Source organism: Oxyura jamaicensis, chromosome Z (assembly GCF_011077185.1).
Source record: "Oxyura jamaicensis isolate SHBP4307 breed ruddy duck chromosome Z, BPBGC_Ojam_1.0, whole genome shotgun sequence".
Taxonomy (NCBI): domain Eukaryota; kingdom Metazoa; phylum Chordata; class Aves; order Anseriformes; family Anatidae; genus Oxyura; species Oxyura jamaicensis.
In genome coordinates this window covers 30,474,579-30,500,001 of record NC_048926.1, presented here as the reverse complement: position 1 = coordinate 30,500,001, position 25,423 = coordinate 30,474,579, and the positions used below count along the sequence as shown (strand labels likewise).

At 39.0% G+C, this 25,423-nt stretch overlaps 1 protein-coding gene across 4 annotated transcripts in view; it reads right to left on the bottom strand.

Annotated features, from left to right (window-relative positions):
• Positions 1-25,423, bottom strand: part of KDM4C (lysine demethylase 4C) — a 284,404-nt gene that overhangs the window by 81,156 nt on the left and 177,825 nt on the right. For 2 of the 4 annotated variants that reach the window (XM_035309601.1, XM_035309603.1), the window contains 3 exons: positions 17,505-17,686; positions 16,435-16,651; positions 15,723-15,799 (listed from right to left, as the gene is read on the bottom strand). In XM_035309601.1, coding sequence (XP_035165492.1) covers positions 15,723-15,799; positions 16,435-16,651; positions 17,505-17,686 — 476 coding nt within the window. Of the gene's footprint in view, positions 1-8,396; positions 8,843-15,722; positions 15,800-16,434; positions 16,652-17,504; positions 17,687-25,423 lie in introns of those variants that run through there. The other 2 variants (XM_035309604.1, XM_035309602.1) reach the window with 2 other exon arrangements.

Below are 25,423 nucleotides of genomic sequence, written 5' to 3'. Positions count from 1 at the left end.
TTTCAGTTTTAAGAGTGAACTGCTGCAAAACTGTCACAGATATGGTCATTAGTCATATTTACAAGTTGGTCAGTAGAAAATCTTCATTACTTAAAACAGGTATCTAATTGTGAACTCTGCCACAGCTAAGTCACATAGATAGAATTCGTATGGGTAAGGCTAAGGAACATCTTTTATGTACTTCAGGCCATTCTGGTAGGCTTTTTTGATAGGAGCCTCTGTACTGAAAATAAATACCCTTAAATGTTTCACCTTTTCTCTCAACTGCCTTGTTAGGGCCAAGGTCACATCCCTGAGTAGTATTAACAATGGTGTGCATTTGGAGATGGCACGGCTGCCTTTTCAGATAGCTCACGTCCTTAGTTCATTAATATTTGTATCTGTATTTACATTTGTGTAGAGAAAAAAGGTTGGGATTTATCTTAACAAATTTGCAGATGTTCTTTTCAGAAACTGCCCACTAATGAGTATTTTAATCTTTCAACACCAGGGGAATAATCTTCACTCAATTTTTTTTTTGAGATTTTTTAGTTTCAATACAAAAGCAGTTATTCTAGCCATTTCAAGCTACTACCTTAAAATTAGCTTTTTAGAGACAAACTTCTGATTTTTAAAGACAAAATATTCTTAAGAATAACTTACAGACAAGTTAAGTGAGGCATAGTGACAGGATCCACTTTATGCCTGGGAGCTTCACTTATTAACAGAGTTGCCAGATGTTACCATTGCAACTCACCATCTTCAGCTGTTCATAAAAGCTATCAAACTTTCACCATTCTCTGCCTCAACAATGCCATCACTTTTATTATTAGGAACATTCAGAAAAGCATTTCAACTTTTTTTCTTTTTTTTTTTTTTTAAATGTCACTGAAAAGTCTTACTCTGCCCAGAATAAACTTTTATCAAGTTGTTTAGCATTTTGTAGATGCTAAAAGGTCGCACTGATTGAGGAGGCTAAATAATTCCATGAAAGAAACCCACCAGAGGTTAATATTTATTTCATACATATGCACATCTTTGGCTGAGGAAGATTTAGAAGCTGCAAGCTTGAAGTAAATTCTTGAAATTTGAAGGTGGCTGCATGTCTGTTTTGGATGAACATATTACTCTCAGATGCATTCAAATCTGTCCGTCACCAACTTTTTGGAATTAAAAGTTTGCACATCATCAGCTGGTGAACCTGCACATTTTAGAAGGTAAATGCCATGAACATTCAGTCTACCCTGCAAGTGGTAGGGATGGCCATTCAGGGATGGCCAAAAATTTCCTTGAAATTGCAGCTCCCACGTCATGCCATGCTGAGCATACAGAGCAAGTCGTCTTTCTTCCCTGCTCTCTGCAACGTTGAGAAGTGTGTTCTGCATGAACGCAAGAAGCAAGAGAGAATTGGCTGAGACAGAAAGGGGAGAGAGCTGAGACAGACAGCGAATGGGAGTGAGAAGAGATCTCTGTAAGCAGAGAATGAATGAACTGGCTGAGCTAAGACACTGCAACAAAAATCAAAACTGTGATTACAGTTAACAGGTGAAAATAACTCCCATACTTGTTAGGGGTACCAACCTAAAAAAGGACCTTTCTCAAGGTGCTACAATGTACACCTCCAAAGACAAAAACATATATGTAGGGTATGAAATGGAGAATGTTACATGGCTGTATATGAAACACTTTCTTCAGTGGTTATTGGTCATTCAATTTAGGAAATGTTTACAGTAGGAAGAATGACTGTTCCCAAGCATCTGAAAAAGAAAGATTACGACTTCCACTTCAAAGAGATGTCAAAAGCAATGAGATTAGCTGCTTTCTAAATAAATAAATAAATATTGAAATTCAAAGGTATACAATACAGAAGTGATCATTTTCCCTCAACGTGTGAGACAGCAGAAATCACTGCTGGAAGATAATACTAAAGCTAAACATTTAGCAAATAAACAAACAAAAATGGAATGATGGTATTTCTACTCATAAAAATATGCAGGATTATTCCTATTACTATAAGACAATATTTGGAAGCAACAGTAAATATTAGATTTAAGTTTGAACATCATTAGATAAAAAAATTGTTTCTTCAAGAAAGCAGCATAGCACAAGCTGTGCGAGGCAGGATATCCTGCAACTAGCTATTTCCATCTTCTTCCCCAACCCCTGCAATAACTTTGTAGTAGTATTTATTCCTCATGACTGGGTGTGGTCTCTGAAGAAGAATTTAGGCTGGACAAGGTTGGCGATAGTTCCCCGGTCCAATTCCACCTTCAAGCAGGGCCAGATTCAAAGCTGTATCAGACTGAAATCTTGCTTCAGCCTTCAGAGAATGGAAAACTGCTTGATAAGAATACCCAAATGAATCCAAGCACAAATATGGGCTGGGTGATAAATGGGTAGAAAGCAGCCCTGTGAAGGATGTGGGGGTACTGTTGGATGAAAAGCCAGAAATAAGCTATTCATGAACCAGAAATGTGCACTTTGAGCCCAGAAAACCTATTTGATACACGGCTGCATCAAAATAATTGTAGCTAGCAGGTGGAGGGAGGTGATTCTCCACCTCTACTCCATCTCTTGAGACCTAACCTGGAGTCCTGCATTCAGTTCTGGGGCACCCAGTGTGAGAGAGACATGTACCTATTAGAGCAGGTCCAGAGGAGGGCCGTGATCAGAGGGGCTGAAGTACCTCTCGTAAGAAGAGAGGCTGAGAGAGCTGGGTTTTCAGCCTGGAGAAGAGAAGGCTCTGTGGAGACCGTACTGAAGCCTTTCAGTACTTAAAGGGGCTTCTAATAAAGATGGGAAAGGACTCTTGATAAGGAAGGGAGTACAGAATAATGGTATAAAGGGTTAATGGTATAAAACTAAGAGAGTTTATTTAGATTAGATATTAGGAAGAAATGTATGAGGGTGCTGAGGCACTGGCACAGGTTGCCCAGAGAAGCTGTGGATGCCCCATTCCTGGAAGTGTTCAAGGCCAGGCTGGATGGGGCTTTGGGCAACGTGGTCTGGTGGGAGGTGTCCTTGCCCATGGCAGGGGGGTTGGAATTACATGTTTTTTAAGGTCGCTTTAAGATTGGAATGAGGTGATCTTCAAGGCCCCTTTCAAACAAGACCATTCTACGAAACAATGAAGCACAGAATTGCCCAACAATATCAGGCCTTCTCACATGGTTATCAGTGTCAAAGGTTGACTTGGTAGCCTGAAAAGAAATGAATTTCAAGAAACGCTTCTTTACTGTATATTTACAGGCACAGGCACGGGCTGCCCGAAGAGTGGTGTCTGCCTCCCTGGAAATCTTCAAAGGCCATCTGGGCATGGTCCTGGACAACCTACCTGCTCTAAATGACCCTGCCTGAGCAGGGGGACTGGAGCAGATGACCTCCAGAGGTCCCTTCCATCCTTACCTGTTCTGTGATTCTGAGAACTGAAGGACTAAATGGAATTTGGGTCTGAGCATTATGGCACTTTGGTTAAAAAGATATTGTCCAGGTTTAATAGTCTTCCATTCATTTTCTATGACATCATCAGAGAAACTATTTACAATCTTGTTAAAATATATTGTGTCAAAGATTGTTTTTATAATCAATGCATGTCCTGTTCCTAGAACTACACCAAAACTGGAAACATAATGCTCCCCACATCTGATTAGCATCACTAGCTAAATTGGTTAGCGTTGGCATTTAAAAGTGATTCTCCCTACTGGGAGTATCCAGTGCAATCTACTGAGTCATCTTTTTGCAAAGAAAGTTGGGGAAAATCCTCTTTGGGAAATAAATAAATAAACAAATTTTTCTAAAAAGAAAAGATAAAACTTAAGGCTTCTTGCTATAGCCATTTTTTTACGCTCAGCCCAGCAATTTCTCTTGATTAGCAATATCAAAATGCTTTTAAAGCTAGGTAGCAAAATCAGTCTGAAAATTAAAACACTATATGCCAACTCACATGTAGTGAGTTATTTTGGCAGTTACCAGGCTGTGAAAATGGGAGTTTATAATAGAAATGCTGACATTGTATCAGTGAGAAGGGCACTACTATAAAAAGACTATTTAAAATCATTATTTTTAGTAGGGTGAAATAGGGTAGTTTCTGGGTTTGAATGCAGAAAGCTCTTTTCTGATGCCTTGACAAAAAGAAAAAAAAAAAAAAAAAGGCATTCAGCTTATTTCACTTTAACCAAAAAAAAAATATAAAACAAAAGACTGAGTACAAAATATGAAGCATTAGAAAGCTCATCTGCAGAAAAAAAAAAAAAAATACCACTAAACTACTCAACATTTGCTATTAGTACTCGACATAGAATCTCTGAGATACACGCAGTTCTTGAAATCAGTGCCAACTGACCAGTTTAGGTCCTGAATTGTTTCTGCGGTGCTATGGAGGGCTAAAGTAGTCTGTGGAAAAGTTATGCAGGTTTTGAGAAACATGCACTGCTGGGGGCTGAAGGGGTCCAGCTGTCAAAGAAGAGGAAGAACACCTTCAGTCACAGGCTTGCCAAGCTTGTGAAGAGGGCTTTAAACTAGAGTCACTGGGGAAGAGGAACTCCAATCCATCCCACTCCTCCCAGTTTGATGACAGGGGAAGCTATACATGCCCAGAACCTGGAAGAGGGTCATGGGCCAGCAGGAGCACCTGAAGAGCAGCACAAAGGAATTCCAGCCACTCCAGCCAGTAAGTCAGCTTCATCAGGGGCCCAACTCAAATGTCTCTATGCTAACACACGTAGCATGGGGAAGAAACAAGAGTAGGTAGAGATGTATGCAAGCCTGCAGGGCTATGACCTCATCAGCATTACAGAAATATGGTGAGATGGCTCCCATGACTGGAGTGTTGGAATGGAAGGATGCAGGCTCTTTTGGAAGGACAGGCAGAGGAGACAAGAACGGGGCAACATCTTGTATGTCAATGAGCATCTGGAGAATATAGAGCTCTGCCTGGGGATGGATGAGGAGCTAGCAGAGATCTTATGGGTCACATCACAGGGAGGGCAAGGGCAGGGGATCTGCTGTGGGGGTCTGCTACAAGCCACCTGATCAGGAAGACCAAGCAGATGAGGCCCTCTACAGATAGAAGCAGCCTCATATTCACAAGCCCTGGTCTTCATGGGGGACTTCAGCCCCCCATGCCAACCCCAGTATCTGTTGCAGGGACTGCACAGCAAGGCTGTCCCCTCCTAGCTCTTGCTGCACCCCCAGCCTGCCCGCTGGCAGGACAGAGCAAGGAGCTGAAAAGTCCTTTGCTTGGTGTAAGCATTGCTCTGCAACAATTAAAACATCAGCATGTTATCAGCACTCTTCTCATTCTAATCCGAAACACAGAACCCTACCAGCTGCTAGGAGGAAAATTAACTCTGTCCTAACTGAAACCAGGACAACAGGTAATCCAGGAGGTTCCTGGAATGTACTGGTGACAATTTTCTTCCCCAAGTGATAGAGTAGCCAATGAGGAGAGGTGCAATGCAGGATCTTATTCTCACCAACAAGGAGGGGCTGGTGGGCAATGTGTGAAATCCGAGAGCAGGCTTAGCTGCAGTGACCACAAAATGGTGCAGGTCAGGATCCAGAGGGCAGTGAGGAGGGAGCACAGCAAGCTCACTACCCTGGATTGTGGGAGAGCAGACAATGCCCTCTTCAGGTATCTGCTTGCTGGAGTAACATGGGGTAGAGCCCTGGAGGGAAGAGGGTCCCAGTAAAGCTGGTTAATATTCAAGGATCACCTTCTCCAAGCTCAGGAGTGATGCATCCCAACAAAGAGGAAATCAGGCAAAAACACCAGGAGGCCTGCATGGACGAACAAGGAGCTCTGGGCCAAACTCAAACAGAAAAAGGAGGCCTACTGAGATTGGAAGCAAGGAGAGATATCCTGGGAGGGATACAGAGACATTGTCCAAGCAGCCAGAGATCAGACAAGGAAAACCAAAGTCCTGTTAGAATTAAATTTGGCCAGAGACATCAAGGGCAACAAGAAAGGCTTCTATAGTACATCAGTGATAGAAAGAAGACTAGGGAAAATACAGGCCCTCTCTGGAAAGAAATAGGAGACCTGGTCACCTGGGATATGGAATAGGCTGAAGTAGGCAATGATTTTTTTGCCTGCCTTCACTGGCAAAAGCTCCAGGCACATAACGTGGGCCCCAAAAGGCAAAGGCAGGGAATGGAAGAATGATGAACCACCCACTGTAGGAGATCAGATGTGAGACCATCTAAGGAACATGAAGGTATACAAGTCCATGGGACCTGATGAAATGCATCCACAGGTCCTGAGGGAAGTGGTGGATATAGTTGCGAGGCCACTATCCATCATATTAGTAAAGATGTGTCGGTCTGGTGAAGTTCCCACTGACTGGAAGAGGGGAAACATAACCCCTACTTTTAACAAGGAAAAAAGTAAGACCCAGGGAACTACAGGCCATTCAGTATCATCTCTGTGCCTGGCAAGATCATGGTGGTTAATGACAACCAACATGGCTTCACTAAGGGCAGATCGTGCCTGGTGGCCTTCTGTGATGGGGCTACAGCATTGGAGGATAGGAAAAGAGCAACTGACATCATCTACCTGGACTTGTGCAAAGTATCTGACCCTGATTTTTATTTTTTTAATGGTGTAATAAGTACACAAATCTATTTCCAGCCAGAAGACGGAATTAAAATTTTAGGGAAGTGGTGGTATCACCATCCCTGGGGGTGTTCAAGAGAAGGTCGGATGTGGTGCTTAGGGACATGGTTTAGTGGGTGACATTGGTGGTAGGGGGATGATTGGGCCAGATGATCTTGGAGGTCTTTCCCAACCTTAATGGTTCTACAATTCTATGATTTTATGATTCTCAGCAAGTTTGCTGATGACACCAAGCTGTGTGGTGTAGCTGACACACTGGAGGGAAGGGATGCCATCCAGAAGGACCTGGGTAGGCCTGAGAGGTGGGCTTGTGCAAACTTCATGAGGTTCAACACGGTCCTGAATCTGGGCCAGGGCAATCCCAAGCACAAATACAGGCTGGGTGAAGAATGGATTGAAATCAGCCCTGAGGTGAACGACCCTGGGGTGTTGGTTGACAAGAAGCTCAATATGAGCTGGCAGTGTGTGCCTGTAGCCCAGAAAGCCAACTGTATGCTTGGCTGCATCAAAAGAAGTGTGGCCAGCAGTCCGAGGGAGGTGATTCTCTCTCTCCGTTCTGCTCTCGTGAGACCCCACCTGGACTGCTGCATTCAGCTGTGGAGCCCCCAGCACAAGAAGGAAACGGACGTATTACAATGAGTCCAGATGAGGGCCATGAAAATAATCAAGGGGCTGGGTCACCTCTCCTGTGAAGACAGGCTGGGGGAGTTGCGGTTGTTCAGCATGGAGAAGAGAAGGCTCTGGGGAGATCTTATAGAAGCCTTCCAGTGCCTAAAGGAGCCATAGCAAAAAGCTGGAAAGGGACTCTTTATCAGGTTGTATAGTGATAGGACAAGGAGTAATGGCTTTAAACTAAAAAAGATTAGATTTAGATCAGATATTCAGAATAAACTCTTTACTATGAGGGTGTTGAGGCACTGGCACTGGTTGTACAGAGAAGCTGTGGATGCTCCATCCCTGGAAGTGTTCAAGGCCAGGCTGGATGGGGCTTTGGGCAACCTTGTCTAGTGGAAGGTGTCCCTGCCCATGGCAGGGGGCGTGGAATTAGATGATCTTTGAGGTCCCTTCCAACCCAAACCATTCTGTGATTCTATGATTCTATGATCTCCCTTACTAGCCCTATTAATGGCTAGGTTACTATGAAATAAGATACTGAGGCATATTACCTGTTTCCTTGCTTGTTCATCTTTCTAATTCTTTCCTGTCCCAAATCCTTTTGTCCTCTAAAAAATAAAGGTACTTACATTTATGTAGTATAGCTATTAGGTGACTACATCCTTGCACATTGTGCAGTACACATTGCCTTCTCTGTAATGCCAGTCATTATTCATCCTGACTTCACTAGCTTTCGTTAGCTGAAGCATTTAAGATTAATGAGGCATTTGTTCTCAATCAAGACACTTTGTATGACTACAGTCACACTTTAAGGAGCCATGTAGATGAGTTATTTAAAATTATTTGATTTTTTGTTGTTGTTTTGGGAGATTGATTTATGGCTATTTTTTGTCCATTAGCATTGAAGAATTCTGCATCAGTCTTCCACTTTGTCAATAATCATTATCAAATAGGACCTACTCTGCAGTAGAATATAAAGATACGTTATCGTGAATCCAAGTGCATCCTGGAAGATGAAAAAGTTGAAATAAAATATCGTAAAGCATACTACTTCAGCTACTTAGAGAAGCTGCAACTTCCAGAAAACAGCATGCTTCTCAATCTCAGATGCAGTTTTACACGATAATATAAAATGTAATTCTCCATCATAGACAAGTCTAGCTCTGAAAAATTTGAGTCCACTAACACATTTTTCCATTTCAAAATTTTAAGGGCATTCCTAGTTGGGATTCACACAAAATACAGTTTCGTTTAATTAATACAGCTCTGACTCCTATACTGCTTTCACCTTTCGTTGTTTAGAAAAGTGTACAGATATATAAGCACCTAGTAGAGAATGGATTTTCTATAAAGTTAACATAACTACCTGGAGTTTAAGTATTATTTAACAAAATTAGTAACAACACTTTATTGTTTAAGCAAAGGAATGAGAAGGAACCTTCCCCCCTAAGACATGACTTATGAACTCTAAACCAGCATTTGTAACACTGTTTCCTTTCATAACTTCCATTTTATTCTCCACTGCACAAAACTTCTCTTTCTCCTTGCCTTCCAATCAATCTTCCCTCCAGGATTTAAAGCTTTACCCAGAAAAGAATTCTTCAGACAGGTCTTCCTCAGCTAAATCTCCTCCTTCTAGGAATCAATGTGACAAGGAAGAAAACTAAATTTTAGACATTCCGTAAGTCAGAGTTTCAAGAAACAGATACTTTAGGATAATATAAAATCTTCTGATTTTGTGCACTTTTCTGAAACAGTAGTTTAATTTTTGAAAACGTGTATATATAATCCCTACAGTCAGTCAGATCGCAGTTCCACATCTTCCACAACAGCTGTACTCTTTAGGAAGGCTTACCCTGAACACAAATTGAGATGAATGATTTTTTTCCTTTTGTTTCATATAGAAACTTTAAGTCTGAACTGTTTTAGCTGGAATGTGAGGTATATTCACTCTATATTCCCTACATCAAAAACAGTCATGCAAATAAGTATTTTTCTTTAACTACGTTCTCCCTTCCAGAGAGACTTGTCATGCTACACAGCAATTTAAAATACAATTAAAGCATCATATGTGTAACAACGGATATAAAAAATAAACAAATAAAGAACAGATTTGTGAAAGAAACATAAGCATATAATTCAAAGGGAGTGTAAAATTTCCAGCTGCAGGTTGGCATGACTAACACTAATTGCATATTTTTTTTAAAGGAAAGGAGTATTCTGGACAGCAGTATATTTAATTAACTTGTTTTTTTTTAAACACCCACAAAAGACTGGTTAAAAGAAAACCACATTTATCTTAAGTATGAAGTTAAGATTAGATTAAAGCATTATACTGTTTTGAAGTGAATGCTCTTAGGATAATCTAAGGGTATTGTCCAATCTCTGAAGAAACAGAGGCTTGATGCTAAAATGACAAATGGGACCCAAATAAGTATCAGCAGTTCTTAATCATGCTGATGTCAGCAAGGAATTCCATGCAAGCAAAACTACATTAATAAAATTGTCTATCTAAATGATGATTTTCTTCACCAAAGAGAACTATAGTCACAATCACACTGCTTTACAGTGAGTAATAGTGTTCAAACAGGAATAAGAGAACAACAGAAAAAAGTAACCTGTGCATATTTTGGTTTTCTGACTTAAGCCATGATCAACTCTTCCTCAACTACTCCTGACAAATGTATGTCTAACGTGTTTTTAAAAATCTTAAAGGAGTAGATTCTACAAAATCTCTACATTGTGTTCCATTATTTCACTATTTTTAGAAAGAAAAAATTGCAGGATGTCATGGTATTAACATAAGCTTCTGTTGATACAGTTTAAAGCTGCTACAATTTACCTTGTCCCTGAAATGAAGGAATGGCAATTGATTATGTTCACCTTTGATGTATATATACAAATGTATATATGACGCTACTACTTATTTCCTTTCTATTTTCTCCTGGCTACACTGAAGAAGCTTAATTTTTTTCAGTCCTCCCTTAACAAATGATTGATGTCTATGAGGAATGATTGAAATATTTTTTTATTTTTTATTTTTTTTAGATATCCATGACATCTAGATTGACAAAAGACATTGACAAAAAGATTATTCCGTATCTTTTCCAGGCTTCAATCCCAATATAAACTTAAACATCCTGGTCTGATGTTTCATGATTTATAGACCTCGTAACTTTCATTAGTGTTGTCACCAGAGTGGTCAAAACTCCAGATGGCAGAAGGAGCTATTGCCTAGCCAGACACTCTCATCTTGTATAAGCACAGCTGATAACTCTTTTAAGTATAGAATCATGGAGTATCCCAAATTGGAAGGGACCCACAAGGAGTCCAACTTCTGGCTCCACACAGGCTCATCTAAAAATTAAACCATATGTCTGAGAGAGTTGTCCAAATGCTTCTTCAACTCCACCTGGCTTGGTGCCATAGAAACTTACCTTGGGAACCTGTTCCAGTGTCCTACCACCTACAGGTACTGTACCTATCTCCACTGAATTCTGTAAAATAATGTATTTTATACTATTTCTTCAATATTGTAACATTATTACTTCCATACAAAATAGTAGGTTCAAATCCAAAATACTAATTTTAACCCAAAATAGTAAAGCTCAGCTTATGAAATGCCCTGGGTCTTTGGTCCTTCCTGCAGAAAATTCATCAGGAATACTTCTTTACTGAGCCTTCCGTTTCACTGAAATATTGAAATAAATTAATAAAAAATATTTTGCATACTACCTGACAAGTAATAGACAGTTATGAAAAAGTCTTTGACATATCCTACAAATTTAACACCTTGGCAGTTTCACATGAGATTTCTCCATCCCCCATGTGATCATCTTATATTATTTAAAATAGACCACTCTAGATTTCCAAGTATGTTCCAAAAGGACATGAAGAGTAATCAGCAAATGTTGTACAGAATTTTATAACCCTTTCAGTGTCTTAAGAGTCTGATGAGAATGATGGCTGGTGGCTTGAGATACTGAGGGCTGAAAACAGATCCATATTCCTATATGTTTGGCAGCAACTGATCTAGACCATCTCTCTTATGTGGCTTGAATATCAAAATTTAAAGCATTATCCAAATCTGAAAGTTTGGATGCATCAAATCTTTTGTTTGTTCATTATTTACAGGAGCTGTCATGGCAAAAAATATCAGGTGTTTTTTCTTTAAATACATATGACTTTGTACTCTGTTATTGTCTAGGTGTTTAGAAATAATTGATAGATTGATCGTTTGTTCAGTATTTTTCTTGGAATTCAAGTCAGGTTGAATGTTACAATTCCTGACTCCAGGCCCCACTTCCTGCCTTTATAAAAGATTATATTAAATTCTCCAGGCTGTTGGCACCTTATTGAAGCTTTGTAAATTCTCAGAGATAATCACAAATAGTTCTGAGATTTCTTCAGCATCTCAACAGTTTTGAAAGACACTACTATTGAAAAAGAAAAACTGAATCAGGTATCACTGACATATGAGTAAATAATAGCCTTATTAGTATTGCTGAAATGTTGGATTTTTCCTACTTAACTTGAGCAACAGATTTCATGTCTACTGTTTAGCATTTCTACTTCTTTTAGATGACAGTGAACAGTTCATATTGACATGGGAACAATATGTAAAAAGAAATACAAGACAGCTAATTAAGTAGAACAACTTTTAAGTAAATTTAGTGTTTAGGGAGGGATACTAGATTTATAACCCCAGAAAAAAAAAAAAAAAAAAAAAAACCACTACACACAAAAATAATATATATATATATATATAAGCAAGCAATATTAGTTTAGTATCTAAATAGTACACAGCTAACTTGCTTCTTCTGCTACTTTGAAGGTCAGATCTAAGAATGGGAAGGCAATTTTTTCACTATACATCTATTCAATCTTGAACAAAACTCCCCAGCTGAATTACTTTAGACATTAAAAATGCAAATTTTATTCCACAAACATATCTTAATGAAGAGATCTCTCAAGGTACCAGTTCATTTCACTTAGGTCACCAAATTAGAGCTAAATAAAAATCAAGTTGTCAGCACTAACAATTTGGCTGTACAGTTATCAGTACACATAAAAAAATCACAGCATTCAGTTAAATATAATAGATTAAGCTTACGTTAAATACGTTGTCCTAGTAAGTATATATACTATCTAGTCTACACAGTGAAAATGTTGCTCCTTTCTACTCCTATCACTTTCTTGTTACCTCAGGCAAGAAATTTCAGATATTCTATCTTTTCTACAATTTCCAGCGTGTTTTCTTTTCAAAAATCCAATATTAAAATCACATTGCATACAGGTTCTATTTGGCTATTTTCTGCATGGTTTTGAGTAAATTTTCCACTACCTCATCTCATCTCCTCAAATAATTGGCCAAAAAATGCTTTCCACAAAAAATGGATCTTCCTCTTTTTCAGTGTTATATGTGTCATAATGGAATAAAATGAAGCCTCTCCAGTAAAACATGCATAATTCTTTACAGGTAAGATGTTAATGAGTAATGGTATAGTACTGAAAGTGCTTCAGTTTTGACAAATGAACACTGTCTTGGGTGGAGTTTTTTCCTCTAAAAGTTGGCAAAAGAAAAATCCCAGTCTGGTCAACCTTTAATCTCCCCAGTTTTTTTCTTTTTCTATCACATTATACAATTCCTCCTTTGTCACACCATAATGAATACAGTGTGGTATTAGACAGAGAGCTAAGAAGAGATGGGAAGGAACATTAAAAGCACGATGCATAGAGACCAGACAGAAAACATAAAATAACTGATATATTTTCCCCTGCTACTCTGTTCTTGTGAGACTCCACCTGGAGTAGTGCATTCAGCTCTGGGGCACAGAACACGAGAAAGAAGAAGACCTGTTGGAGTGGATCCAGAAGAGGGCCATGAAGATGACCAGATGGCTGAAGCAACCTTCCTGTGAAGACAGACTGAGAGAGCTGTGGTTGTTCAGCCTGGAGAAGAGAAGGCTCCAGGGACACCTCACAGCATTCTTCCAGTACCTAAAGGAGCCTCCAGGAAAACTGGAGAAGGATTTTTCATCAGAGAGCGTAGTGATAGGAAAAGGGTTAAGGCTTTAAACTAAAAGAGGATAAATTTAGATAGGGATTGGAACTACATGATCTTTAAGGTCCCTTCCAACCCAAACCACTCTATAATTCTATCATCGCCTAATTCCAACCTCACTGCCAAGGGCAGGAACAGCACTGACTAGACCAGGCTACTCAAAGCCCCATCCAACATGGCTTTAAACACCTCCAGGGATGGGGCATCCACAGCTTCTCTGGGCAACTTGTTCCAGTACCTCAGCACCCTCATACTGAAAAATTTCTTCCTAATATGTAACCTAAATCTACTCTAAAAGGTTAGTGATAGGACAAGAGGGTAGATTTAGATCAGATATAAGAAAGATTAAGTTTACTATGAAGTTGGTGAAGTAGGTTGCCCGGATAAGTTGTAGATGCCCCATCCCTGGAAGTGTTCGAAGCCAGGCTGGACAGGGCTTTCAGTCCCATCCCTGCCCATGACAAGGGAGTTGGCTAGATGATCTTTAAAGGTCCCTTCCAACCTAAACTGTTCTATGATTCTATTAAATTAAATAATCAGGTCAGTAATTATCTATATTTGTTCATATATACCACACACTGTTGTGCTATGTCCTGTGTTGTGAATGTCCTCTTCACTTCAAGAAGATTTGCAAAATAACTTTAAAGTACCAGAACAATTTTAGAATCCTATCTACAACAAGCATTAACAAATTACAGGACTGAATTTTGTTTTACATTTTTTCAGTGACTTTTGATGAACACGCACTTGACAAACAGACAAGGATTTCTTCAAACTTCCCTACAAATGTTACTGTTCTATGGCAATTAGCATCAGGTTCCAAGCTAATGTTCTAAATTTTTCAGTTTTTAACAAAAACAGTTATCCTATTGCTATCATACTAGAGACCTCATGAAAATTAATGTTCTCCTTAAAATTCCATTATTTATCACAGGCCTGTTCTCCCCAAAAGGAAATTAACAAAACTTTCTGATAGAGGAGTGGGGCTGCGTAACTCTGCTTATCTGATAATTAGATATCAAGTTAACAACCTTTCATTTGCTAGGAAAGACTTTTTTCTTTTCCCCTTGACCTTCCCCTGACTAGAACGATAGTTAGAAAAGCAGTTCCTGAGATCCTGAAATTCACAATTGTCTGATAAGAAAGCTATAACAAAGTTTTCTGGTTACCTATGCAAGATGAAAATTGGATTTTACCTAGTAAGAAAGCCTTGACTTCTAAGATGAAAACACATTACAGAGATAGAAATTGATTCAATAAATATTTTAATAGCTATTCACTGAGAAAACAGGACTAAACATTATTAATGGACTATATTTTTTGTAATGAGCAATCCTAAGTCACTATTTTTGTTTTGTTTTTTTTCCCAGCTGGGTAATATCTGCAGTAAAAGCATGAGTTCCTTTTTTGTTTCCTTAACCTTGTTGTTTCCTTAGCATGTACAAACGAACCTTAAAAAGTTGAGAGCATAGAAATTCAAACGTTTTACATTTATTGCTACTTCCACTTTGTTTATGCTATCACTGTATTTTTTAAAGATGCATTTCATAATTGCAAGAAATTATGTTTGACAAAGTGATAGGACATTTTCCAGTAGTTTGAATCCTCATATCTTCTTCAAAATATCACAAAATTTTATCATGTCACTTAAGGAATTACATTTTAAGGCACTTGAAATATCTGCTTTTAATTCAATAATTGAATGAAGAAAAGCTGTGCTGACATCAAAACTGATTACCACATTTCCTTATGTTGTTTTAAAGAAAAAAACTATTATTTGACTTACCAGTGCAGCTGAGAGATGAATGTTGGTGAAACGTAAGAATTTAAACGGGTTGTTTTTTAAATGAATGTATATTTAGAGAGAGATTTTATTAACTATTAACTCCTTTTCTATTTATTCCTGACTATATAAAACTGTTGCATACTGCTTTTAATATCAAACAATAGTCATTTAGTGGCTTCAGAAGTGAAACCTTTTTCTGACTATACAGCATAGTAAAGCCAAATGCTGTAAAAGAACAATTTCATTCTTGAATGTAATTTATTATTCTCTTTCCCTTTCTCTATTCTCCAGCTGCCCACACATACATAACCAAAAGTCTAAAATATTTTGAGGAAATCTCATTTTCTCTCTCTCATGTGCATTTAAATTTTCAGTTATTTCATTGAACAAGGTTTTACATCTATATTCTGTTATCCAAGCCCTTTTTCCTGTGTGTAGACCTTCTCCGAGTTTGTCCCTCTCAACACAGTTACATTTTACATTGAAATCTAATATTTTGCAAGTAATTTTTTCTCAGCAAAAGTGCGTTAAGTAAAAAACATGCAAAAGCCACATTCTATATGGAATAATCCATGTGTTTTTGCATATATTTTTTTTTGTTTTGTTTTCCTTTTCTTTTTTTGATCTGTAATGTTTTAGATAACCAACCAAAATATAAAACTTACGGCTGTCCAGGCTTCTTTTCTGCATCGAGAACACAACCATTCATTATGGATTTCATGAGAAGGAACACCGTAGCAACCTAGAATAAGAGACTTGATTTGAGTAATATATTCTGCCTTTCTATCTATGATGTCATACAATTCAACTGTGTACAAACACTAGTCAACATAAACCATGACCCTGTGACCAAGGAGACCTTCTTAATGCTAGGCTTACTGCTATTCCGTATATGTAAATACACACAAATTCCATATGTATGTGTATACACAAACACATTTTCCATACAGGTGTGTGTATACACATGCACTTCCCCAAACTTTAAAAAAATATAAATACACAGAATATTTATTACTTTCTGTGAGTTCAATAGCAAGTCATCAACTCTTCCTGCAGTAACATGGTACAATTTGAATCAATGTACTGACATGCATTCCATGCAATTATGCCACACTTCCATGTAAGGATTTTACTTGGAAGTAAGGATTTTATTTAAAGTCCTTACATGTAACGACTTGACTTTACTTTAGAAGTAACCATTAACAAATAATAGAACATATAACACAGGTTAAAAAAAATGTAGCCAGAGTTCTCAAGCATTAATTATGGAAATGTATTTTCAGTACGTACTTAGACATAAAGAAATCTCATTATTATTTATCAATAAAACAAAATTTGAAATTACACTACTGCTAACTGAACAATTAGTTTATTTACTTGCATGAACTTGAACACAACACTTTGCACATGAAATCAGAAGACTTGTCCCATCTTCTTCAATAAAGGCATTTGATGGATAGTTTTCTGTGTTTTCTTCACTATAAATAAAACACATCTCTGGAATAAGAGGTTTAGACTTTTCACTTTCATTCATCAATATTTCTTCTGAGTTTGTTTCCCTGTAAGTGGAACCTTCTTCTGCATGATTGTCTGGCTGGAAGACAAACAAAATCTATATTTAAGTTTTGTTTTTTTTTTTTTTTAAAAAAAAAATGAGAGTCTGTCTTACTGCTCCTTTTGATGATGGTAAAATGACTTCTCCCCTCCCAGCTCCCCATTGACGCTTTATAAAAAAATGAACTGCTTCTGGGTATCTATCACAATCATTCTGTAGTTCCTTGATTATTCAAGTAACTGTGAAATCTACAAGGGCACTCAATCTGCAAATTAGTGTTACTGCAACCACATTCAATGATACTGTACAACTGACTCCCTTTAAGCCTTTTAACTGGGTCCAGTGCAAATAAAGTCTTTTTTCCCAGTTCCCATGCAGTTGGGCTTCCTATTTAATAGTTTCAGAATTAGTATTACGGAACTATATCAGTATTTTTAGATGCTGTTTGACCCAAATTCTATATGCCAATATTGAACAGTACATTGCACTAGAATGTTTCTATGGGAATACTATTCCTAAGACGTAAAGTGAAAAGTTATTTTTTTTAAACGCTGCTGAAAGGAGATGAGGAAAAGGCTCTGATGAAAAACATTTGACATATAAGGAAGTGGCTAAAAGATGCAAACCTATGTGGATTCACCACCTTCGAAAGTGTAACTTTTCTCTACGTAAGCACCAAACAGAAGGTATATACTTTCTGCAACCAAGGATGAATGCAGGTGGATAGAGTATCAGTACTAATTTTAATGATACTGAGTTAATTTACTTTTCATACAAACCAAATGCATAAGTTTATCTGATTTCTAATTTGCTATTTATTTTCTGGAAATGCTGTAGCTGGGCAGATATTTCACATGCTACTCAGAGACAGAAGTCTAAGGATCTTGCTTACCTTATAGTATGGCATGAGAAGAGTGCAAATGGCACAGTGGGGTTCCTTTTTTGCACAAGCTGCATTGTATTCTTTTTCAGCACTGAAATTAGGTACTCTCGTCTGCCAAAGGGAGATCAGAGGCCTAGCCCATGTCTCTGTCTCTTGAACTTCCTCTTCCATTAAGGTTGTTTCAGGCAGTTCTTAAAGAAATAATCAGAACAAGAGGCAATTGGCACAAACTGGAATACAAGTTCTCTCTGAACATCAGGAAACATTTCTTTATTGTGAGGGTGGTGGAACACTGCAGAAGGTTGCCCAGAAAGGTGGTGGAGTCTTCCTCCTTGAAGGGCTCAAAAGCCACCTGGACAGGGTCCTGGGAAACCTGTTCCAAGTGTTCCTGCTTGAGCAGAGGGGTTGGATCAGATGTCCTCCAGAGGTCCCTTACAACCTCAACTAGTCTGTGGTTCCATGAAAGCAAACAATTGGTTATATTGGCTTTTTGGAATGGAGACAATATTGAATATGTCATGTTCATTAACAATGAATCAAACAATGCTAAGAAAATCTGAGAATGAATACAAAATCTAAAAGAATTATGCATCATGACAAACACACAAAAAAAGCGCTTTGACACCTAGGTCACAAGCTGTCTGTTCAACGGAAAGCATTAGGAAGTATTTCAGTAGCTCTTCTATTTAGAATTTGTATCCATACTCATCCATAACATTAAAGTCTCTGTCTCCACTCTTTAATTCCTCCGACCTCTACACCACCACCAATCTGGCCATGTACTGTGCCTTAAGGTCCTCCCAGCTGAAATACGTTGTATCTAACCATGCAGAAGCAGACATATCACTCTTTCCACACCAACAGCACCTCTCAGTTTTTTGTGTAATATGTAATTTGTTTTCCAGAAGAAAAAAAATAAGTTACAATCAGTAAATAATAGGGAACAATCAGATCTATGATATAGTTGGACTGACAGGTACAGTGCATGCTGTAGTCCATTGCAAGAAAAAAAAATGTTTTATAATACTAGTGACCTGTTCTAGATGTTATAGAAGTTTATTTATGAGCTGTGTGTCTGCATAATACTATTTCATAAAATTGACTATGAAAGACTAGAGAAGTTGGAGAATAAAAATCATACTGATGCTTAAAGAGAAAGAGTTTACCCAATAGGCATAATCTAAGAATAGTCATTTGCTGTTGAGAAAGACGTGGATAAAGGAATCCTGGGAAAGAAGACCAAATGTAAAGCCTTGCCCCAAAGAAATCAATAGCATAATTATTAATGACTGAGTCAATACCAGAATTTCAGCTTAATCACATATTTAAGCTGTTTGGAAACCTTAAGGTATCTTTACAGGCAATCTAGTGACCCTACCATCTGCAAAAGATACAGATTATGAGGATGGAAGCATTTTTTCATTGTGGAAAGCATTGCTGACAGGAAATTTAAAGCTTTTTTCTTTTTTTTTTTTTTTTCCCCCTGAATTATGTCCTTATGTACGTGCTCTGATTAACGATGAGATCTGTGGTTCTGTTCATTCAAGTAGGCAGTGATCTTCAATCAATGGGAAGACACACATTTGCCATTAGAACAGAAGAAAATTATGTGAATGTGGACTGCAAAATGGCAAAGAATATTGAAAAGTCATCAGATAGAACTCTCAGATAACAAAAAAGGTCTAAAGCATGCAGTCTGTTTCTAATGGTGTATTTAAGAATACATGTTTATTGCAGAAGCAGAAAATTCCAACAACAGAAATATTCAGTGAAGGACATTAAGCTGAATCATCACATTTTTTCATCCCATGACTGCCTCCATCCACTTTAAGAAAAAAAAAAAAAAAAAGAAAAAAAAAAAGGAAGCTTTATGAGTCTCCTCCTATGATAAATTGTCATAAGTTGCTAGTTTATAGCATTTCTATCAGCATTGAAAAATTGGAATCTGTATACAAGCAAGCTCAACGTTTAAAAAAAGTAATTAATATATCCTAAATGCGTATTTTATTCCATTTTATATAGTTTCTCAGAAGAACTCATGTCAATTCAATAAACATTTGCCAATAATCCACATAGAAGAAAATTCAAAATGTCTGAAAAAAAAAAAGCTGTCACCAAGTCAATATTCAGCAGCAGTTCTGTATTGTGGATAATACAGCTGAAAAAGAATAGCAATGAAGAAATAGCCAAACACAAGTAGGAGATGGAATATAAAATGCAAGGATCACTTTTTTAGTTTTCTGAATTATTTTTTTCCCTTTTCTTTTAATTTAAAGGCTTTACTAAACTCTTAGATTAAAAAAAAAAAAAAAAAGTCCAATCATATTTCTTCTATTACTTGCAATTTTCCAGATCTGTAAAGTAAACAGATGTAACATCTCTGCCTCTAGTTCCATTCTTATCTATTTATATTTTCCTTACAGAATGGTCTCAAATGTGGCTTCATTTTTGCTAATTTTTTTTCCCCCAGATTTGTTCTTTGGCACCATTTCCTTTTAGGAGCTTACATTGCCATTATTTTAAATATTTTCATTATTCTTATGCCCTCACAGTGAATTCAGGGCTTGATCACTCCAGGTAACAAAGAGGAATATAAAATTTATTGAGAAGGTGTATAACTTACCTATTCTATATCTATTATGCACTTTGAATCTGAAATCTTTTCATCCCCTGACTGTTGAAACGATAAACTCCTAGCAAAATCCAAACTTGTGCAAGGTTTGCTGCTCCAGTTGAATGTCCGTAAGTCTGTGGGGCCCAATGAGATTCATCCTAGGGTAATCAAAAAGCTGGCTGATGTCGTCATGAGACCTGTTATTTTTCAACATTCTTGGGAATCTGCAGTGGTCCCAGTTGACTGTAGTGGATACCCCATACCTGGAGATGTTCAAGGGTTGCCCAGGGCTGGATGCAGCCCTGGGAAACCTGATCTGGTGGATGACATCCCTGCCTATGGCAAGGGGATTGGAACTAAATGATCTTTAAGGTCCCTTCCAACCCAAGCCATTCTATGTTTCTGTGATTCTACAACTGGAAGCTGGCAAACATTGTTCCTGTTTCAAGAAGCATAAGGAAGAAGACCCTGGTAATTGCAAGCCTGTCAGTCTCACTTCAATGCCTGGAAAATTAAAGAGATTATTTTGGGAGTTACTGAAAAAGACTTGAAAGACAACACAGTCATTGATCACAGCCAACAAGGGTTCATGAGAGGAGAGTCCTGTTTAACTAACTTAATTTCCTTTTATGACAAAAGAAATGAAGAGCTAATTAAAGAGGTTAAAATTGGAGGAAGCTTGGGCTGCAGTGAAAACACCCTGGTTGAGTTTGTGATCTTGAAGAATATAGGCCTGGCTAAGAGCTAAGTCAGAACCCTGAAGAGACAACTTCCAGCTGTTCAAAGAATTAGTGGATGAGATCCCATGGGACACAGTCCTTAGGGACACAGGATGAGAGCTGTCAACTCTTTAAGGATATTTTCCTTGGAGAGCATGAGCTCCCTATTCCCATATGTAAGAAATCAAGCAGGGAAGGTATGAAACCAGCATGTTTGAGTAAGGACCTGCGGGTCAAACTTAGGCAGAAGAAGGAAATGCACAGACAGTGAAAACAGGGCCACATGCCATGGGAAGAGTACAGAAATGCTGTCCCAATGCTGGGATGGGATCAGGAAAGCCAAAGCACTGACTTGTCAAGGGATGGAAAGAGTAACAAGAAGGGGTTCTACAGGTACACTGGCTGCAAAAGACTAAGGACAGCGTAGCACCTCAGACAAATGAAGACAGAGAACAGGTAATGACAGACTTGGAGAAGGCTGAGGTACTTAACAACTTCTTTGTCTTGTTCTTCACTGCCAGTCAAGTTTCCCACATCTCTCATGTCCCCGAACAGGTGAAGGCTGGGGGAGCAGAGTGCCCCCACAGTAAGTGAAGAGCAGGGTCAGGACCTCCTGATGCAATTTAACAACTTCAAGTCTACGGGCCCTAATTACATGCATCCCAGCGTCCTGAGGGAATTGGCTGATGTAGTCACAAAGCCACCCTTCATCGTATTTAAAAAACCATGGCAGTCAGGCAAAGACCACAGTGACTGGCAAAAGGGAGACATCACTCCCATTTTTAAAAAGGGTAGAAAGGAAGACCTGAGGAACTACACATCCGTGAGTCTCACCTCTGTGCGTGGCAAGACTATGGAACAAATCCTGGAAACAATATTAAGGCACATGCAGGACAAGGAGGTGATCTGGGACAGCCAGCATGGCTTCACCAAGGGTAAGTTGTGCCTGAGCATTATGGTGGCCTTCTATGATGAGGTGACTGCATCAGTTAACAAGGGAAGACTAACTAATATGATCTACTTGACTTCTGTAAGGCCTTTGACAGGGTCCCACACAACATCTAAATCTCTAAATTGGGAAGATATGGATTTGACTAGTGGACCATCCACTAGATAAGGAATTGGCTCGATGGCCACACCCAGTGAGTAGTGGTCAATGGTTCTATGTCCAGGGGTAGACCTGTGATGATCAGTGTTCCTCAGGGGTCTGTCTTGGGACCAGTGCTTTTCAGTATCTTCACAACAGGATTGTGTGTACCATCAGCAAGTCTGCAGATGACACCAAGCTGAGTGGTACAGTCGATACAACAGAAAGAAGAGATGGCATTCAAAGGGACCTGGACAAGCTTGAGAAGTGGGCCCACGTGAACCACATGCAGTTCAACAAGTCCAAGTGCAAGGTGCTGCACCTGGGTCGGGGCAATCCCAGACAGGAGTACAGAATGGGAGAAGAATTCATTGAGAGCAGCCCTGTGGAGAGAGACTTGGGGGTTCTGGTGGACAAAAGGCTCAACATGAGCTAGGAGTGAGTTATTGCAGCCAACACAGGCCAACTGTATCCTGTGCTGCACCAAAAGAGGTGCAGGGAAGTGGTTTTCCTCCTCTACTCTGCCCTCGTGAGCCCCTACCTGGAGTACTGCATCCAGGTTTGGGGTCCCCAGAACAAGAAAGATGTGAACCTGTTAGAGCAAGTCCGGAGGAGGGCTACAAAGATGATGAGATGGCTAGGGCACCTCTCCTATGAAGAAAGACAGAGAGATTTGGGGATGTTCAGCCTGGAGGAGAGAAGGCTCTGGCCTTATTACGACAGTTCGATGCAGAAAGGGGCCTTATAAAAAAGATGGAGAAGGACTGTTTAATTAGGTAGATAATGATAGGACAAGGGGAAATGCCCGTGCACTCTACAGGTACCTGAAGGGAGGCTGTAGTGAGGTGGGGGTTGGTCTATTCTCCCTCGTGCCTGGTAACAGGACGAGGGGGAATGGGTTAAAGTTGCTCCAGGGGAGGTTTAGGTTGGATATTAGGAAGAACTTCTTTACTGAACGGGTTGTTAGTCACTGGAATAGGCGGCCCAGGGAAGTGGTTGAGTCACCATCCCTGGAGGTCTTTAAAAGACGTTTAGATGTAGAGCTTAGGGTTATGGTTTAGTGGAGGACTTGTTAGTGTTAGGTCAGAGGTTGGACCTGGTGATCTTGGAGGTCTCTTCCAACCTAGACTATTCTGTGATTCTGTGATATGGTCTTAAAATGACAGAGGATATATTTAGACTAGACATTAGAAGGAAATTCTATAGTGTAAGAGTAGTGAGGCACTAGAACAGGTTCCCCAAAGAAGTTGTGGATGGAGTTCCCTGCAGTTCTGTGGAGGTGTTCGAGGCCAGGCTGGATGGGACTTTGACCAGCCTGATCTAGTGGGTGGCATCCCTACCTGCAGCAGGGGGGTTGGAACAAGATGATCTTTAAGGTCCCTTCCAACCTGAGCCATTCTATGATTCTATGATTACCCATCTAGTTGAAGCCAAGTACACACGATATTTTTGAATTTCAGCAAAGCCTTCATTACTCTCTATGACAATACCTTTCTGGTAAAAAAAAAAAAAAAAAAAAAAAAAAAAAAAAAAAAAAAGACTGGCATACAACTTGGCAAGTTCTTACTACAAAGTGTGAACAGTTGGCTGATGATGCAGTACTGCGTGCAGTTTTGGGTGCCACAGTCTAAGGACATTAAAGGACAGTGTCCAAACAAGGGCAACAAGGATGAAGGAGTGTCTAACCAGGAAGATATATGGACATAGGAGAGGCTGAAGTCACTTAGTTTGTTCAGCCTAGAGGAGATTGAGGGGCAACCTTATTGCAGCTTACAGCTTCCTCATGAGGGGAGCAGAGGGGTAAGTGGTGAGCTCTGCTCTCTGGGGACAGCGACAGGACCCGAGGGAACGGCATGGAGCTGGGACAGGGGAGGGTCAGGCTGGGTGTTAGGAAAAGGTTCTTCATCAAGAGGGTGGTGAGGCACTGGGACAGGCTCCCCAGGGAAGTAAGTGGTTGTGGCACCAAACGTGCTGGAGTTCAAGAAGCATTTGGACAACACTCTCAGACATATGGTCTGATTTTTAGGTAGTCCTGTGTGGAGTCAGGAGCTGGACTGCACGATCCTTGTGGGTCCCTTCCAACTTGGGATGTTCTAGTAGTGTGTGATTGCAGCACTCCTTATAATTGCTGAATGATTCTTCCACAGGCATTGAAGACTTCACCCTGAACCTCAGCCTATTATGATCCTTTTTAGACAAAATCAATCTTCAGTTTTTCAATTCTGGAATCAAGTCTAGAATGACTGTTCTACTTCTCTTACGATGTTCTCTGGTTTACCACTGCCTACAGCACATTGATATGTTCAAGACTGCATTGGTTCTGTTTTAATGATATCAGTATTTACATCTTGATTAACTCTAAACTCCACCATTCCTGTTCTCCCTTGAAAATTTTTTACAAATCCTTTCCAGACTGAGGGAGTAAAAATAATGCACAGGCAGGAGAAAAGCTGGAAGTACTCTTACAACATTTAGTTTTGTTTTCAAGAGCCTTGTATTTATTTTCAAACCTCATTCCAAACGAAGTCAGGGACAAAATACTGGACATACTGAACTGCTACATACTGAACATACTGAACTGCTACAGCCTCCAAAAAAAAAAATAACACTTTTAGTAAATTTATTTTCCCCCTTGCATTATGTTTAGAACAACTACTTCCAGTTACTTTTTGACTGAAGCCCTCCTGTGTTTCCTCAGATCTCTAACATCTCTAATTATTCCTTCTGTCTACTTTGAGATAGCACTGTCTTCTACATTCTCCTTACTGCAGTCTTTCAGTCCATTTGCATAAAATGTGACACCCAAGCTCTCTTATGTGATGCTCTTCCATGTTACTCCCTGTGATTTCTCTCCCTTCTTTACCAAAACAAGCCCCATAGCTCACCCGGGCAAGGAAAAATATCTTCCTTTCAAAGGGAGGCTAGCTAGCCCACCACTTCTGAAAGGAATGTGACATATAATTAAGAATATACTAATCAAGACTATAGAGAAAGGATGTTCTTGAGAGAGAGATAAAACGTTTCTGATCTTCTATTGTCACTACTGTATGTTTTATGATTCTCAGTTCTCTCCAAGAATTTCCTAGGCAACCCCGAGCTTAATTTATCATCTTTCAAGAGCTTCAGAAATATTTCATCTCCTCACAATCAATATTCACCTACCCACACACCAAAATCACAAAATGTCAAATAAAATTGATATTAAAAAAAGTTACAGAGTACGTGACTCCTATTACAGCATATGACTGTGTTGCCTTCAGTAACTTTCTCACCAGGTAGAAAATGCAATCTTATATATAAATATTCTTTATAAATTGAATCTGGGCAGTTTCACTTTCTTTACTTTTTCAAACACACGCTAAGAGCATTTACAGAAAGGATTTGCAAGTTAGCTTCTTAGTGGGTTCAGGTGTAGTTAGCTTCCTGGTTTCCATGAAGTCAGACAAGTTATATACCATGAATAAAACCTGAGAGACTGGTTATCCAAAACAGGGAAGAAAATAAAGAA